Source organism: Neofelis nebulosa, chromosome 9 (assembly GCF_028018385.1).
Source record: "Neofelis nebulosa isolate mNeoNeb1 chromosome 9, mNeoNeb1.pri, whole genome shotgun sequence".
Taxonomy (NCBI): domain Eukaryota; kingdom Metazoa; phylum Chordata; class Mammalia; order Carnivora; family Felidae; genus Neofelis; species Neofelis nebulosa.
The window spans coordinates 141,447,838-141,466,018 of NC_080790.1; the positions used below are offsets into that span (position 1 = coordinate 141,447,838).

An 18,181-nucleotide genomic window follows, 5' to 3' on the forward strand; every position below is an offset into this window, starting at 1 on the left:
GACCTGTGTCTCTTGGGGGTTTCCAGTCTGGCCATGGAAAGAGGCACTGTTCCTGGCCCCATGTGAGCTCTGAGGAGTGCTCTAACCATTGTGGATGGTTCTTTTCAAACACTCATGCTTTGTTTGGTGCTCAGTGAAGACCCCCAGGTGGCTCTCTGCAGAGCACATCGCCAGGGTTGTCTCTCCACTGCACTTTTCTTCTCTTGTGCTTGATCCTGTGTACTGTATGCTTCTTCATCTTCTAGGGCTCAGCACCGCCTCCTCCAGCGTTCCCACCTGGGTCCCCCTCCCTTTTCTGCGGCCTGGAACTCTCCAGGCGATGAGCTGGGCTAACATGGGGCTCCCCTTGACTGCTTCTGCGTCTCAGTCCTCACAGCCCTTTGTTACCCGTGTCCAGTGTCTTGACAACGGCTGCTTCACAGGTGTTGTCTGGATTTCTCGTTGTCTCAGGAGCGGGGGCAGGGGGGCTCCGGCTCAGTCAGCAGCTTCTCTGGTTCTCTGAGGGCTTTTTGGAGGCTGACTGTGCACCTGGCAGGCCTTACCTGCTCCAGCTCTCTGCCTTCTCGGTCTCCCTGGAGCCCCGTTTTGCACAGAGTGGAGGCGAGCGCCCTGTGCCCCCGGAAATGCCCACGCACGTCAATTACCATTCCTAGCCCCCCTTTTGGGGCACACTGGCTTGGCCACAGTGAGTCCCGTTTCTTCTGCCAGCCTGTGTTTCCATCTTGTCAGGAAGGGTTACTGCAGGAGGGGGTGGTAGGTGTCCTGTCTCCTTGCTGGTTCTCAGACCAGCTTCCTGTAAACCCTCCATTAAGACACTGGCTTTGTGCATAGAAATACACAGCACGAGCTAGAAGTTTTTAAAATTTTCCTCAAAATTTGGGGCACCTGGGTGGCTCAGTCGGTTAAGCATCAGACTCTTGATTTCAGCTCAGGTCATGATCTCACGGTTTGTGTGTTCGAGCCCCGTGTTGGGCTCTGTGCTGGCAGCTTGGAGCCTGCTTGGGGTCCTCTCTCTCCCGTCCACCCCTCTGCCCCTCCCCTGCTCATGCTTTTTCTCTCTTTCTCTCTCAAAAATAAGTAAACGTTTAAAATTAAATAAAAAATAAGCTTTCCTCAAAATTTGTGTTTTGCTGCTGTTTGCTTCTATTTGAATGTGATGAAGGGATCTGAAGGGATCTGAAAGCACACGAGTCTTGCCTGGTCTTTTTAAGGCTAGCACATAAAACATGTCTTTGTGGTGTCCTGCAAAGAGTGCTACGGCTGAGGGGTTTTGCCCTCTGAGCAAAGTCACCATTTACTGAGCACCAGACTCTGCCGAACGGGTTTTCTCCTTGCCTTCTTACTTCCTACTTCCCATTCTTTGTGGAACCCAGTCCCAGCCCTGACCCCGGGCCCTGCTGGACACCTCAGGAGCCTCTGCGACAGGCCTGGCTCCACCAGCCATGCCCTCGAACCGTGTCTGCATGTACTCACATGCTTTTCCTTTCGTCTTGCTGCTGCCACTTCCCCTCCTTTGCTGGTTCTCCTTCTCTCCTCTATTTTTTTTTTAATTTTTTTTTTTAACGTTTTATTTATTTTTGAGACAGAGAGAGACAGAGCATGAACAGGGGAGGGGCAGCGAGAGGGAGACACAGAATCTGAAACAGGCTCCGGGCTCTGAGCTGTCAGCACAGAGCCCGACGCGGGGCCCGAACTCACGGACCGCGAGATCATGACCTAAGCCGAAGTCGGCCGCTTAACCGACTGAGCCACCCAGGCGCCCCTCTCCTCTCTTCTAAATCGCTTGGTGGTTTGGCCCTCAGCCCCTTTCTGAGACTTGTCTGTGCTTCTGTGAGGGTCTCGTCTCACCACATTGCCAAGCAAGAATGGCACTTACAGGACAGGAACCCCCAAATGTGGACTCTGCTCTGGGTGCTCCCCACATCCTGGATTGCACCCCTGCTGCCCTGCGTCCCCCAGCGACATGGGACAGTACCAGGGCCTGATGTGTCCAGGATGCATCTCCTGGTTTGCCCACAAAATGTGCTAGTCCTCAGCCTTGCTCACCTCAGTATGAAGCACCACCATTTATGCCTCGTGAGTCACTGCTGACTCCTTTTTCTCATATCTCTCGTCTGGCAAGCAGTTTGAGCCTACCTTCCCATCTCTCCCTGGTCCAGGTGGCCTGCCTTGCCGTCTGTCCCTGGTCCGGGTGGCCTGTCTTGCCGTCTGTCCCTGGTCCGGGTGCACCTTGTCACCCAGTTGTGGCAGTCCTTGGCCAGACCGCAGCTTCCCCCAGACATGGCAGTGTGTCCTGTTGTGTTTCCCTGCTAATGCTCCACACAGTGGTTAGGGCTGTCCTTTTAAAATGAGACTGATTATGGGACTCCTCCTCTAGTTTAAAAAACCTCTGGTGTCTGCCTGCCCCACAGCAGTAAAACCCAGAGCTCTTGCTGTGGCCTGCAAGGCCCTGGGATCCAGTTAGAGTGTTTCCTCCTTTTGTCCATTTTGAATCCTGAGTTCTAGACCAACAGATGCAAATGTTTGTGAGCTTGTCTTGGTTCTTACTACTTTGGAAGTGTGTTCCACGCAGAGCCTCGTGTGGCCACCGAGCTGCCTCCCACAGTGCTGTGCACACAGAGCTGCTTGTGCAGTGCTTGGGAGTGCATAGATGCAGCCTTGTTAAGTCCTTAGGTATTTGTCAAGCATTCATCTGCTGGGTGGAAAGGAGGGTTACCTCGCCGGGTGGGCTGCAGGAGGGCTCGATGGGCATCAGCGCCTTGTGTGTGCACCGACCTGCGGTGCAGGGGCTGTCCGTCCTCTTCATGTGGGCGTAGCGTGCCCCTGTCAGGCACCTGCAGCTCTGGACTATAGTTTTGTGTCCCTCTTGCAGGATGCTGAGGAGTGTGACAAGGCTGGGAGTGTGGCCACCTGCCAGGCCGTCATGCGTGCCGTGATTGGCATTGGGATCGAGGAGGAAGATCGGAAGCACACCTGGATGGAAGATGCTGACAGTGTAAGTCCGGCTACGTGGGCCTGAAGCACCTGTGGGGAACTAGCTGCAGATGTGAAAGTCTTCTTGATCTGCTGATTTTTTAAAATGTATTATTTATTTTGAGAGAGAGCGTGCGTGAGCTGAAGGGTCGGAGAGAGAGGAGAGAGAATCCCAGGCAGGCTCCATGCTGTCATCACAGAGCCCGACATGGGGCTCGAACCCACAAACTTGCAAGATCATGACCTGAGCCGAGATCAAGATTTTCAAGAGTCAGAGCCACCCAGGGGCCCCTGATCTGCTGACTTTCTTAAACATAGTTGTAGCTGTAAGGAGTACAGATTTCTCCTAACCCAGGTTTACCTGGAGAGCTACTCCTTGCAGACCTCCTGATCTGCAGTGCTCTGTGCTCTGTGTGGGCTGACTATGTGCTGTGGACCAGGAGCCAGCAGAGTGGGAGCCTACAGAGCTCTCTCAGCTGTTTTTTACCTCCCCACATCTACCCCCTGGGTTCTTTTATAACTTGCACTTCAGGAGGCATTTTGTATACAAAGCTTTTGCCTATTTTGAAATTATTTCCTTGGAATAAGCTTCCAGAGAAGAGAGAATGGGGGTCAAAATCAGTATGTATTTTAGGTATTCAGTGCCTTAAAGGTGGCTCTCTTTTTTTTTTTTTAAGTTTATTTTGAAATAATTTTAGATTTACAGATGTTGCAAACTGTATGAAAGCTTCTAATATGCCCTTCACCCAGATTCCTCCGAATTTGACCGTTTCACCACATTTGCCTTTCCCATTCCACTCACACGTGCACACACATGCACACACACCCCTTACTGTTTCTTCTGAATATTTGCGAGTAAATTGCAGAGGTCACAGCCCCTTTCCTCCAAGTACTGCAGCATTTCTTTAAAAGACGACGTTTTCTTACACAGTCACAACATAGCTATCAAAATGAGGAAATGATGTTGACACAGTGCCATTATGTAATTTGCAGGCCAAATTCCACCAGTTGCCTCCCTAAGTGTCCCTTTCACAGGAAGGAAAAACACAGCTGGTTCTGGTGCAGCGGCCGCCCCCGGTCACAGCCTCAGGTTTCCGTGGCCCTGATAGTCTAGAGAGGGCTTTGGTCTGTCGTCGTTTTTCAGCAGTCTGACTTCTGGCCCCCTGATTGACTTTGTGACTTTGTGGCCCCCTGATTTGGGCCCCATGATGTGCCCCCACATTGGGGTTGGGGTTCTGCATCTTTGTGGGATGTTGTGTCCTGGCAGGTTGTGTTGGTAGGTGCCTGTGCCCGTTCAACTCTGAGCAGCTCAAGTGGCATCCATCAGGCTTCTCCACTGGAAGGTTACTCTTTTTCTCCTTTCTAATTAATAAGTGCCTTGTGGGGAGGCACTCTGAGATTAAACATCCTGTTTCTTGCCAAACTTTGACCTACTAGTTTGCAGGCCCATTAATGATGTTTTTGTCCTGTATCAGTTACTATGGTATTTGCCAAATAGTGCTTTGCTTTGCTTTGCTTTGCTTTGCTTTGCTTTGCTTTGCTTTGCTTTGCTTTTCTTTTCTTTTCTTTTCTTTTCTTTTCTTTTCTTTTCTTTTCTTTTCCTTTCTTTTCTTTTCTTCTTTCTTTCTCTTTCTTTTCTTTTCTTTTCTTTTCTTTTCTTTTCTTTTCTTTTCTTTTCTTTTCTTTTCTTTTCTTTTCTTTTCTTTTCTTTTCTTTTCTTTCTATTTTTGAGAGAGAGAGTCAGAGCATGAATGGGAGAGTGGCAGAGAGACCAGGAGACAGAATTCAAAGCAGGCTCCAGGCTCTGAAGTGTCCTCACAGAGCCCAACGTGGGGCTCGAACTCACGAACTGTGAGATCATGACCTGAGCCGAAGTCGGACACCTAACTGACTGAGCCCCCCAGGTGCCAAATAGTGCTTTTCTCAACACCGTTTCTTCTGTATTTTATTAGAGTTTATTAGTTGGAATTCTACAGTAATGACCTTTCCCTTATTCACGTGGGTATTTGTTTCTTTCTGTTAGGAGAGGCCAAGGATCCCTACTCCATTCTGGGAGATTATAGCCCCTGATGGCATCACCGGTGTGGAGCTCACATAACCTCTTGAGCGCCACATGTGCTATGACCCAGGGCACAGGTGCTGGCCATGCCATGCACTTCCAGGGGCCTGTGGCCTGCCGATGGTCTAGTGCACACCGAATATACCTTGGTTCTTTAGGCGAGTCGAGACACAGGCCAACCATGATGGTTGTTAAAAGCTTTTCATTATGTAACATTTAAGACACAAAGAAGTATAAAGAGTAACAAATATGCTCAGTGTCTGTATCGAAAGGAAATTCCCAAATATGCCAAAGAATCCTAGTTTCTTGTTGTCGAGCCCCTTTTTATTCTGCATATGGAGTTAAACACTTCACTTCATTTTATTTTCCTTATTGCTTTGACAGCATAGGAGGCCTGGCGAGGGGAGGAGCGGAGGGGGGCATAGACCTTGCCCTATGGATAACAGATTGTGGGAGCAGAAGCCCACGAACCATTTCAGATTTTCTTTTTCTTTTTTATTGTCTCTTGCACGTGTAGTAGAACAACACGGCTGTCTTTCACAAAGCTGTGCAATTATGGAGTAAGAGCTCAAGTCTCTGTGCTGAGAAGAGTGAAGTGTTTTTGTAATACTCCCACCCTACGGGGCCCTGCCTGGCTCACCCACACCTGAGACCCCTGGTGGGCTGTCACTTGATCCAGTGGGGCCACGGATGCCCGAAAGTCTTTGTAACCGGCCTCCAGGACCTTGGTCAAAAGTCACAAAGAGTACAGACCAGTTTGTATGGGGTCTAATCCTCACTTGACATCTTCTGTCACTTTTTCAGTCACTACTGGTCAGGACACACCCGAGGCGGGGCCCTTCTTGGTTTCTGTGGTGCTTGAGTCAGACTGAGGCCACGTGACCAAGAAGGAACCCAGTCTGAACAAGGAGGTCGAAGCTGCATCCCTGTTTTTTAACTCCACACCCATTTCCACGTGGTGGTCTTTGTGCAACAGGAGGCTTATAGCCGTTCTCTTGGAGAATGCAGCTGTCAGTCTGGGAAGTGGCCTTGGCTGGCTCTGTGAGGTGCCTGGCTGGTTCCATCCGTGACATTTTGATGATCGTTGCTGCAAAACTTTTGTTTCCGACACAGTTCCTAGTGGCTTTTCACTTACCTCAGAATACAAAACCCTTTCTTGGTATGAGAACGCTTCCTGCGTGTGCAGAGTATTTAGGGTGGCTCGTTTCTCAGGTGGTCCGCGAGCATCTGGTGTTGAGTATGGGGGGCACTGACCTTTCCCCTGGGTTAGCCCGTTCCAGTGAGCGTCCCTGGCTCGTGACCTTCTCAAGAGATGGCTTTCACAGAGCGACTGGCTTTCTTGTGTTGCTTGATTCCAACCAGCGAATAAAGTCATTCTTTCTGTCTTTTTTTTTTTCAATGCTTATTTATGTTTGAGAGCGAGAGAGAGAGAGAGAGAGAGACAGAGCATGAGTGGGGAAGGGGCAGAGAGAGAGGGAGACACAGATTCCAAAGCAGGCTCCAGGCTCCAAGCTGTCAGTCAGCACAGAGCCTGACGCGGGGCTCAAACCCACAAACCATGAGATCATGACCTGAGCCGAAGTCGGATGCCTAACTGACTGAGCCACCCAGGCCCCCCTAAAGTCATTCTTCAATAAGGAAAAAAAACATCCAGAGAAAGTAGCAGCAAGTGTTTATGGAAGTTCTGTTTGAGTGGATGGGTTCTTCCTTTCTCTTTTTTAAGCTGCTTTTTTTTTTTTTTTTTTAAAGGAAAGCTAGGGCACCTGGGTGGCTCAGTCAGTTCAGCGTCTAACTTTGGCTCAGGTCATGATCTCACGATTCATGAGTTCAAGTCCCGCGTCAGGCTCTGTGCTGACAGCTCAGAGCCTGGAGCCTGCTTCAGATTCTGTGTCTCCCTCTCTCTGGGCCCCTCCCTAGCTTTCTCTCTCCCTCTCTCTCTCTCTCTCTCAAAAATAAATAAAACATTTAAAAAAAAAAAAAAGGAAAACTGTTTCTCTTTCTCTTTTCTTTTCCTTTCTTTCTTTCTTTCTTTCTTTCTTTCTTTCTTTCTTTCTTTCTTTCTTTCTTTTCTTTCTTTCTTTCTTTCTTTCTTTCTTTCTTCCTCCCTTCCTTCCTTCCTTCCTTCCTTCCTTTCTTTCTTTCTTTCTTTCTTTCTTTCTTTCTTTCTTTCTTTCTTTCTTTTCTTTCTTTCTTTCTTTCATCTTTGAGAGACAGTGTTCTCTGTCTGTGAGGGAGGGGTGGAGAGAGAGAACCCCAAGGGGCTTCACACTGTGAGTGCGGAGCCTAAACATGGGACTCGATCTCACGAACCTGTGAGATCATGATCTGAGCCAAACTCAAGAGTCGGATGCTTAACCAACTGAGCCACCCAGGTGCGCCGTAAGCTACATTTTTTATTGTGGTAAAATACACATATCATAAAGTTTGCCGTTCTTGCCACTTGGAAGCGTGTGATTCCATAGTGTCTAGCACACTCATGGTGTTGTGCGGCCATCGCCGCGGTCTCAGATTCCAGAGTTTTTCTGTTCCCCGCATCAGAGCCCACACCCGTTCACAGCCATTCAGGTGGATAGATGCTTTCTTTCTCTTTGTGCTCATCTGTGTTTTACAGGTTTCTAACGAGCATGGCTTTTATAAGGCAGAACATACACTTAACCCCGAGTTCAGAGAGGAACCAACGTGTGTGGTGTGTGGTCAGCTCTCCCCTGCGGCTGGCGGCTGCTGTTCCCCTGCACCAGCTCCTGCTGTGTATGCGGGCTGGCAGACAGCCCCATGCCGGGCCCCGTGTGTTTCACTCCCCATCCTCCTGGGGTTTCGCTCTCCCGGGGCGTGTTTCCCACGGTGTGGTTCTGAGCAGACGGGCCATCGTGCCTCCTGCTCTGAGGCCAGGGCTGGGCTGCCCACTCTCACCCTTATCTTTCTGCTCTAGTGTGTGGCCCACAATGCCCTGGAGTGTGCGCGAGCTATCTATGCCTACGCCCTGCAAGTGTTCCCCAGCAAGAAGAGTGTGTGGCTGAGAGCCGCGTACTTCGAGAAGAACCATGGCACCAGGTATGTGCTTGGGCCCCGGGTGCCTGGTGGCGCTCTCCACTCCGTGTGCCCATTGGCCTTCTGACTCCAGGTTGGGCAGAGCTGAGTTGAAACCTCCCCTCCCCATAGGTGGGCAAGGACCTCAACTTGAGATCCAGTCCTCTGCAATGAGGGACAGAATTTTCTACTGCACTTGAGACTTTGAGATCTGTCTTTATGGCTCCTTCTGTACCAGATAGGATTATCACTCTTTTATAGTTGAGAAACTGAGACGCTGAGGGCATTTCTGCAGAAGTGCCTACAGCTGCGTTGGCAGACGCCTGGTGGCCCAAGGGTGCCTGGGGCGAGGCAGGGCTCTAAAGCTCCACGTCTGTGCCAGCACTGGATTTAGCAGTGTGGGCGGTGCAGCATCTGGGCCCAGGCAGGCATGGTTTTCATTTAAGCTCTGCTGACTTTGGGTTTCGGCTAGTTTTTGTGCTCTGAGGAGGTCCTTGACAATTTTCTCTAATTGTATTCTTTAATTGAAAAAACCTTTTGGGTCTGCCTTATTGGCTGTAACTGCTGATTGAATTAGGTGTTGCAATTTCGGGTGTTCAAGGGGTGCCTCTCCAGGGTATCAGCCTCATGTTGTGCACTCTCCACCCAGGCTCTCTGCTGCTCCTTCCCGTGCTGGGGCGGGGGGACAGGCCTTGCTCATTCCACAGGGCTTTTGCTGGGAGCATCCAGCCCCTTTCTCTTTCCTTTCCCGGCATTGTTGAATCTCAGTCTGGTGAGGGTGTCTTCCCATGTGTGTTGCTGAGGCTTTTGTCTCCTCCCCACTCTCACCATCTGGTTTAGTGTTTTGGAGTGGACTCATCTGAGGCTGCTTTGAGATGACCGTGCCGGCTCACCCTGTACAAGTTCACCCATGACAGTCCCAAGTCCGGAGCAGGGCCTCTCCTGCTGGGTGTGGTCTGTGGACGTGCCTCACTGGCACTGCTCCTCTTGGGCCCTGGGCGTGGGGCAGCCCCCTCCCCAGCTCTGGCACGCTTCCTGTCCGGCTGACTCGTGGCATGGAATGGCACGAGGGGCTCAGGGTCTGGGGTCCTGGCTCTGGTGTCATCTGGGAAGCATGCTGCAGACTCTCTTGGGCTTCTCTCCACACAGAGTGAGTCCTTCGTCTTGCTGCCGAGGCCCAGAGAGCTTGTGTGCCAGGCGGTGCAACAGGGGTGGTGGCCGCCTGAGGGTTGGGGGCTTCCCACCTGATACCCAGGCTGGCGGTATTCTTGCTCGGTAGTGACCAAAATAAGTTTCTTCCAATAAGACCGTTTCTTTGGATGCCAGAGAACAGATTCTGGGTCATAATCTTTATCAGCAGATCTGTGGTTAAAGATGAAAAGAGCTCTCCTGTCACCCAGACTGTGAAGTTGTCACTCCCCTCAGGACCCATGGCTATGAAAGGGTCCCTTGAGAAGTTCCTCCATCAGGCTTAGCTGTTTAACAATGCATGCTTTGTAGCACCCTCCTCGGTAGTTGATTTTAGAACCTTTATGAAGAGAAAAGATTTCCCCACACTCTCCCCATCGTAAAATTTGGTAAATCATTTATAGCACCGAACTTTGGAGCAGTAACTGTCTTTTCAGCACCCAGGCTGATGCTGTGAGCACCCTGCATGCTCTGGTGGTGACTGTGGCCCTCTGTCTTTCAGGGAGTCCTTGGAGGCACTCCTGCAGAGGGCTGTGGCCCATTGCCCCAAAGCGGAGGTGCTGTGGCTTATGGGCGCCAAGTCCAAGTGGCTGGCGGGGGATGTGCCTGCGGCAAGGAGCATCCTGGCTCTGGCCTTCCAGGTGGGTTGAGGGGTCCGCTGGGCTGCCAGGGGGCGTGTGCACTTGAACCCCCACCTCAGTGCCTGTAGAGGCCCGAGGCCTGCAGCATGCATGTGCCCTGGAGCCCTCCCCCTGCTCATTGACGGGAGCTGACCTAAGAGAGGAGAAGTGAGTTGGTCCTGACGCACCAGACTTGGCTGCTCTACGGGCAGCTGGGGTCCTGAGGGGGCCCAAGAGTAGGAGAATGGCCAGCTGGCAGACCTGCCTCTTGGTCATGGCCATTCAGTGTAACCATGGGCCAAATATTCCAGAACACAGAGCACGGGGCAAGCAGGCGACATTCCCCAGGTGAGTGGAGCAGTAGCCAGATACAGCCATTTCTCACAGGAGAGCACATGTGAGAATTGGATTGTTCCGTCCCTGTACTCTGAACACAGGATGCGCACAGAGGCCACTCGTGGGCCTCCTGGTGCTGCTGGGCCCTTAGGTGGTTGGGATTACATTCAGATGGCTACACCTAGCCAGGCTTCTTTGGGCTGGTGTCATGACCCGGGCGGCGTGGGGTTAGCAGTTAGCATGCTTAATGTGTTTTAACTTTCGTTCCAGCAGAGCTAACCCACGGTGTTTTTGGTTTTTGGTTTTTTGGTTTTTTTAAATGTTTATTTATTATTGAGAGACAGAGAGAGACAGAGCATTAGTGTAGGAGGGGCAGAGAGACGGGGAGACACAGGATCCAAAGCAGGCTCCAGGCTCCGAGCTGTCAGCACAGAGCCCAACATGGGGCTCAGACCCACAAATCGCGAGACCATGACCTGAACCAAAGTCGGACACGTAACCAACTGAGCCCCCCAGGTGCCCCCCCACGGTGTTATGTTAGTTTTGGGAAGTGTGCAGTACAGCGATTCAACACTTCTCATGTTATTCAGTGCTCGTAGCAGCCATGTTTATAAACTGTTGAGTGCTGTGTAAACATCAGTGTGTTGTAACCCTGACTAGCGTAATTAAGTTTGTCCTTCCCTGAGTAAATGCCATGAGAGGAGCCTGGCTGGTATCTGGCCTTTTGCTTTTTCCTGTCCGTTGGAGGACAGTCACATGTTCAGGACGCTCCTTCTGTCTGAGCCATCACAGCATTCTCCCACCATCTGCCTGGGCACCGCTGCCAGTCCCCAGCACCACCCTCCAGGTGCCCTCTCCTTTCCCTGCTGGTCACTCTGGGGCTGTTGATGAGGTCTGTGATGCAGCCAGGCGAGTGTGCTTTCAGAAGGCCGCGAGTGTAGCACCCGTGTGTCTGCTGGATTCTGGCTGGTACGTGGCCCAGTCCTAGCCCTTGGGAGCCTTCCACGCCATCAGCGATGCCCTGGGCATCATTCTTTCCTGCTCACACAGACACACCGAGATGGCCAGTCCCTTGTCACCAGGCTTAGGAACAGGGTTGGGTATGGCAGATCCACATGGGTAGAATGTGAGCGAGCTGTTCCGGCTTTGAGAGGCCACTCAGGGAAGCCTGCAACCAGGGGGTGAGCCGGTGCCCCTGGCTGCAGCTCAGGGTGGGTCCTGGAGAAGACGGCTCTCCAGCTGCTGGTGGTGTTGCCTGAGTGCCTAGAAAATGGGCTGGCTTGTTTTCAGGTGGGTCAGCACTCTTGGGCCGGACCCTGCTCTGTCATCTGTTAGCTCTGGAATCAGACTGCCCTGCAGCAGAGTGAGGCCCGGCCTGGTGCCCAGGCTAGCTGCTCTTGATTAAGTATAATCTAGCCCTGGCCACTTTGTTCTGATCCCATCTCTCCCTCCAGGCCAACCCCAACAGCGAGGAGATCTGGCTGGCCGCTGTGAAGCTGGAATCCGAGAACAATGAGTACGAGCGTGCCCGGCGGCTACTGGCCAAGGCACGGAGCAGCGCACCCACCGCCCGGGTGAGCGGGGCGTTGGGGCCATACTGGGTCCCTGGGGCCTGTGGTGTCCGGAGGGTGCGAGGTACCACCTAAAGCTGTGGTACTCTTGGCTTATTGGTTCATACTTGACTGCGAGGTGTATTTGTGTTTTTAATGTTCATTTATTTTTGAGAGAGACCGAGACAGAACGCGAGTGGGTTGGGACAGAGAGGGAGGCACAGAATTGGAAGCGGGCTCCAGGCTCCGAGCTGTCAGCACAGAGCCCAACGCGGGGCTCGAACCCATGAGCTGTGAGATCATGAGCTGAGTCAAAGTCGGATGCTCAACCGACTGAGCCACCCAGGCGCCCCGTATTTGCGGTTTTCGACGCCCACCTTGTTCCAAAGGATGTGAAACAGCTTACAGAGGTCCATAAAACACAGCAGGATGAGTGGCATTTAAGGGGAGCTGTAGTGCAAAGCGTGTATTGTGAAGGTGCCGTCCTTCCAGGGCACAGTGCTAGACGTCGCTGTGCCGTCCAGACAGGCGGTCAGGGCGGGAGCAGGGGCTGCTTAACAGCGTGCCTGGTTGTCTTGCAGGTGTTCATGAAGTCTGTGAAGCTGGAGTGGGTGCTGGGGAACATCGTGGCTGCCCAGGAGCTGTGTGAGGAGGCCCTGAAGCACTATGAGGACTTCCCTAAGCTGTGGATGATGAAGGGGCAGATCGAGGAGCAGGAGGAGTTGGTGGAGAAGGCTCGGGAAGCCTACAGCCAGGGGGTGAGCTGGTGCCCCTGGCTGCAGCTACGAGCTGACTCTTGTAGACTGGACGCCTGGCCTCAGGGTGTCATTACACCTCACCTTGCTCAGGAATTGGAGGCCCAACGGGCAGTGACTCACTTGGGCCCCAGCTGGTAGCGTGCTGGCAGGGCCAGACCCTGGTCCCTTCACTCAGACCCGTGTTTTTCCTTCTACAGAGCTGTGTGCACCACATTCAGTCAAGTGCGGGTTATAGCACAGTTAACGTACAGGCGGCCGTGTGTGCGCCCCACACGCATGCATGTGTGCACAGCCACGTAGTAAACATACGCTTGTGCACAGCACTGCCGTGCACATGAAACCCCACACCCAGACCTGAAATGGGCAGGTGGCTGTGGACACAGGTATCCCTGACTCCCGGCCCAGGAGCCTGCCACAGCTGTCACAGCCCCTCCCTGACACCAGCCAATCCCTCTCTTCTTTGTTGCTGCAGTTGAAAAAATGTCCCCACTCCACCCCTCTATGGCTTTTGCTTTCTCGGCTGGAGGAGAAGGTTGGGCAGCTGACCCGCGCTCGGGCCATTTTGGAGAAGTCTCGCCTGAAGAACCCGAAGAACCCCGGCCTGTGGTGAGTCCCGGCGAGCCGGGCTCGCCCCTCAGAGGGGCTGTGCTCCCTCAGTCGCTCGTGCAGACTCATTTGTGCAGCGTTTCCAGCTCGGGCTCCGTGAGAAGGATGGCAGGTGCTGGCTGGGAGGAAGCACAGTCCCTGTCTTGGGAGGGTCCAGCTCGGGGGGGCTCCATTTACAAGCAGGCCTGCACATAGTGGGGTGCAGTTTCATTTGTGCTCTAGTAGAAGGCGCCCCAGGGGAGCCAGGAGCTAACGATGGGGGATCAGGGATGGATGAGGCCGAGGAAGTGCATCCCACAGCGGAGGTGGCATCTGGACAGGGCTTTAAGGGTGAACAGGAAGTTGTCAGGAGAGGATGGCATTCTGTCTGTAGGAAACAGCGTCGCAGGGCTGCAGTGTAGCTGTTGCCAAAGGAGACCCCAGAGAGTTGGGCAGGTCCTGGATGCCGCTGCTGTGGTGCCCAGCCATCCTGGGAGCACCAGCATGGCCTCGCCCTCCATGTCTGCTTGTGCCTACATGATGTCAGGGTCCGGGCCTCGGCTGGGGTGGCTGCTGGCAGGCCTGATGGCGGGGTGGGCACGAGTGCCTTGCGTCTCTGGTGGACGAGCTCTGCTTGGCAGGGCAGGTGGCTCTGGCCACGGTGGCTTCCCAGGAGCTTCGAGAACTGTTAGGCTTGCCAGTGGGCTTCGGTGGATGGGGTCTGACTTGTCCTTTGGGCCTCTCTCCTGAGGTTGGAGTCTGTCAGGCTGGAGTACCGCGCAGGGCTGAAGAACATCGCCAACACGCTCATGGCCAAGGCGCTCCAGGAGTGCCCCAACTCCGGTAAGGGACTTCCCGGCTTCCCAGACTTGCCAGGCAGCAGCAGTTCCTGGGGGAGTGGGTCTCGGGGTTCAGACACCCTATTAAAGTGTTTTGTTTGTCGGAGTTTCAGCTGCACCTGATCTTTCAGACATTTGAACTAAATCCCCAGTCCCAGTTGTTGTGGGTTTGACTTTGTGTTCTGGTTCACTACCATTACTTTTTTTCTGAAACTTAACTTCTGTTATCTTACTTTGCATTTAAACATACATGCACTGTGAACAGATTTGGGGTAAAAAAAAAAAAAAAAAAGGATATTAAAACTCACCTTTAAGTCACTTTTGACTTATTTGTATTGTCATAACTTGTGTTCCTGCACAAAACCCAAGTCCTGTGTGTTTAGTGTTGTCCCTTGTTTTATTTTGAGAGAGAGAGAGAGAGAGAGAGAGAGAGCGCAAGCAAGTGGGGGAGGGGCAGAGAGCAAGAGGGAGAGAGAGAATCTCAGGCAGGCTCCACCCTGTCATTGCAGAGCCCGACATAGGGCTCGAACCCACAAATCGTGAGATCACGACCTGAGCTGAAATCAAGAGTCGGACGCTTAACCGACTGAGCTGCCTGGGCACCCCGGGACTTGTTTTAAAGTTGAAAGTGCCTGTGTAGATATATACCAGAAATCTACGACACACCTATTGGTCAATTTGAATCTTTATTAGTATTTCTGATTTTTTTGTTGTAGTAAATCCTTAGATACGAAGTTATGGAGTCAGTGGGAGTGAACCTTGAAGGTTTTGGGTACTGCCTATCTGGTCACTGCCAGAACTTTGTCTGGCCTGTGCCATCAGAGCTGCTGTGGGGCAGGTGGTCAGTGCAGCCTTTGTGGCTCTCCCCCAGACATGTGGGAGGCCGTAGCCGTGGTCTGAGGACATCCCGGGTTAGAATGTTGGCAGGCCCATCTCGGGGCAGCCTATGCACGGATGGGCCGTGTCTGAAAGCAGAGGTGGGGGTCTGAGTTGTGGCATCCTTGTGTCTGAATTTTAGGTGTCCTGTGGTCTGAAGCCATTTTTCTTGAGGCAAGGCCCCAGAGGAAGACCAAGAGTGTCGACGCCCTGAAGAAGTGTGAGCACGACCCCCACGTGCTCCTGGCTGTGGCCAAGTGAGTGAGGGGCCCTTGTGAAGTTGCTGACCCTTCGGGACCTGATGGGATCTCTTAGGGTCCTTGTCCACCAGCATTCCACAATGAAGCACTTCTGCTTTGACCCAAGGCAGGCACATCTCCAGGCAGAGGCCATGCGGATAGGTGCTGTCCCAATGGTCTGCACTGCCCCTGACCCACAGATAGGCTGCTTCCTCTGAGCCCCGCCCTCCTTCCCTCTGTCCTGGGCTCCTTCTGACGGGACTGCTCTCAGTCTGGGCACTTCTTGGTTTACACATACACGTGTCCTACGTCGAAAGACAGAGACAAACTTGCTGACATTGGTCCACATGGAATTTAGTAAGCAAGACTCCTTCGGCTCAAAGGGCTATAAGCAAGGAAATTATTTTTCTTGTGTTAGTGTGAGAAAGCACTTTCACCTTGGTGACCTTGGGGACAATCCAGGGTCCATCAGTCAGGCCCAATCAGCGTGCCTGCAGGTGTGGAGATGGCCATGCCAGAGACCATCTTTCCTTTGGGTTGCATGGTCTCAAGGGCAACAGGAGGTCAGCGAGTGACCTCACACCATCAGCTCATACGTTGGGTGCTGGGTCAGAGGCTCCCTGGGGTGGCCCGCGGTGTGGGAGGTGTGGGAGGGAGGGTGGGGCCTCGGCAAGATTAAGTGAGGTTACGGCCGACGCGTGGGGGGCCTGCGAGCAGGGTGGGGGCTGCGTATGCTCAGAGGAGGCCGGGAGGTGACTGCATTTGCAGTGGGGGGCATCAGAAGGAGCCTTGGCTGGGCTCCCGGGACTGCTGCTCAGGCCTCCCCTTGCGGAGGTGGCATATGTGCCCAGGAGCCCCTGCGTGCTGTTGCTGCCCAGGCGGGAGTCTGGCCCATCCCGAGGCATGCACAGGTGGTGTCGGCCCCACTTCCTCAGGTCCTCCCGGGCACCTCCCCTCCAGCTGCTTTGAGGCTGAGGACGCTGCACGTGGAGGCTTCCCTCCGGCTCCTGAGGCCCGGCTTGGGCCTGCCCGGGGCCCCCTTCTGCCCTGGGCTTCCGCCTCCCAGAAGGGCTGCTCTGTTTGATGCTCTGATAGGGCAGCCGTAAAACCTCATAAAAGGCTTTGCTAAAGCAAATAAGTCACTCCTTGCTGTTCCCAGGTTGGTGTCCTGTGAACCTGCTATCTGAGTTTGTGCTCTTTAAGTCATAGTTTATCTAACACCCAGCAATTAAGAGTACCGCAGGGCTTAAAAAACAATCAAGCTATCGGAGCATGAAATTACTCCGTTCTGTAACTGAGACCAGCCCTCACAGCCGCCCTGAATGGCGTGTCAGCGGTGTGGCGGTCTGCTTTTGTGCCTGTGGCCACAGAGGACACTGGGACTGGGCGGATGGTGGAAGCCACGCAGGGTCTCAGCTGTCAAAGAGTGCTGCCCCAGTGTCCTTCCCCCCTCTTGCCTTCCGCCTTCCCTGACGTGTGGGGGAGGGCGCGCACAGGTCCTTCAGTGGGTTTCTGGTGTCCTCGCTTGAAGCTTCCAGCGTGGGCCTGGTTTGCAGGTGTCTGCGTCTGCCTTGGGCCCGAGTTCTGGTGCTGAGCCGAGGCCCAGCTTGTCCGTGCTGGCTGGGTCCCTTGCCAGGGACTGCATCGTAGGGCAGATGCTCCAGAAGGAATCTGTTGAGGAGCTGACTTCACTGAACTTTCCCTAATCAAAGTCTTAACTTTTTGTAAAGTTTCCTTTCATCTTCTTGTATTTTACCCAGAGGAAACTAATACCTTAAAGGAGTTTGAAATTCTTGCTCTGTGTGGACTTTTTTAAGAAACAGCCTGATTAGACCCTTGAAGGACAGTTGCAGGTGAGTGGTGGGAGCGATACCCAGGTAGCCAGGCCCCATTCCTCAGCTCTCCTGTTGGGAGCTCAGGGGCTCGCCAGAGAGAGGATCGACCTGATGTTGCCAGAGCTGGCTCCCCACCACCCCTCAGGCAGCATCAGACGTGGCCACTTACGCTGGGTCCCTGAACTTATGCTTGCGGACAGGCTGTTCTGGAGTGAGCGGAAGATCACCAAGGCCAGGGAGTGGTTCCACCGCACGGTGAAGATCGACTCGGACCTGGGGGACGCCTGGGCGTTCTTCTACAAGTTTGAGCTGCAGCATGGCACAGAGGTGAGGTGCTGCTGCGGCTGCCTGCTGCTCTCCACCCCCACCTCTGGGCAATGGGTGGGTGGAGGGGAGAGGCACAGGGGTCCCTCCTGACGGTATTTGCTTCTGCGTCTGCTTTCTCGTTACAGCCTTTAGCCTCTTAACCTGAAATGTAGATGTTTGGGTGATTTTAAGTGGTCTGTTAGCATCTCTGATGAGTTGGTTGGTGACTGGGGCGTGGGGTCACAGTAGAAATGGGGATGGGATTCAAGCCCTGATGATTGTCCTGCCTGGGCGAGTTCTGTCCTACTGGACATGAGCCTGGGGGGGGGCCTGGGCAGCAGCACCCCCCCCCCCCCCACACACACACACAATGCTTAGTGTTGTCACAGCTGTCCTGGAGACCCCATGGGAAGTGGAAGCCGTGCCCCGTGGGGTCTGGGAAGCTGCTCGGGGTACTCGTGTGAGGCACACACTTGGCCTCGGCTGGGCTCAGCACCTGCGTGCCATCAGCGCTGCAGCGGGGCACCTCGGACACCACTTGTGCCCCCCTGCCCTCCAGGCCCAGGGCCGTGGGGCCCGGCGAGCGTGGTGGGGCGCGTGTGAGGGGCAGCCTGGGAGGAGCCCCGTCTCAAGTGCCCTGTGGTCCTTGCCCAGGAGCAGCGGGAGGAGGTGAGGAGGCGCTGTGAGAACGCGGAGCCACGGCACGGGGAGCTGTGGTGTGCCGTGTCCAAGGACATCGCCAACTGGCAGAGGAAGATTGGGGAGATCCTAGTGCTGGTGGCAGCCCACATCAAGAACACCTTCTGACCCTCCGGTGCCTGTAGGGGGCGGCCCTCAGGACAGCGCGTAGAGGAGCGTGTGGTGGTGACAAGGGGGTGGAAGGGGCCCTGAGCCACCCATCCTGCTCTTCAATTAAAGGTTTTCCAGATAGCCCGTCGGGGTTGGTGACCTGCTGGTTTTGTCTGCGCCATTCTCCCCTGCCTTCCCGTA

The 18,181-nt window shown here is 53.7% G+C and overlaps 1 protein-coding gene across 1 annotated transcript in view; it reads left to right on the top strand.

Annotated features, from left to right (window-relative positions):
* PRPF6 (pre-mRNA processing factor 6) overlaps window positions 1-18,127 on the top strand; it is a 48,442-nt gene extending 30,315 nt beyond the window's left edge. The window contains exons 12-21 of the mRNA XM_058686293.1: window positions 2,873-2,995; window positions 7,962-8,083; window positions 9,750-9,888; window positions 11,658-11,777; window positions 12,335-12,511; window positions 12,984-13,117; window positions 13,848-13,939; window positions 14,954-15,068; window positions 17,086-17,212; window positions 17,846-18,127. Of these exons, the coding sequence (XP_058542276.1) occupies window positions 2,873-2,995; window positions 7,962-8,083; window positions 9,750-9,888; window positions 11,658-11,777; window positions 12,335-12,511; window positions 12,984-13,117; window positions 13,848-13,939; window positions 14,954-15,068; window positions 17,086-17,212; window positions 17,846-17,998 (1,302 nt within the window). The 3' untranslated portion in view covers window positions 17,999-18,127. The remainder of the gene's footprint in view (window positions 1-2,872; window positions 2,996-7,961; window positions 8,084-9,749; window positions 9,889-11,657; window positions 11,778-12,334; window positions 12,512-12,983; window positions 13,118-13,847; window positions 13,940-14,953; window positions 15,069-17,085; window positions 17,213-17,845) is intronic.
* The last annotated feature ends 54 nt before the right edge of the window (window positions 18,128-18,181 follow it).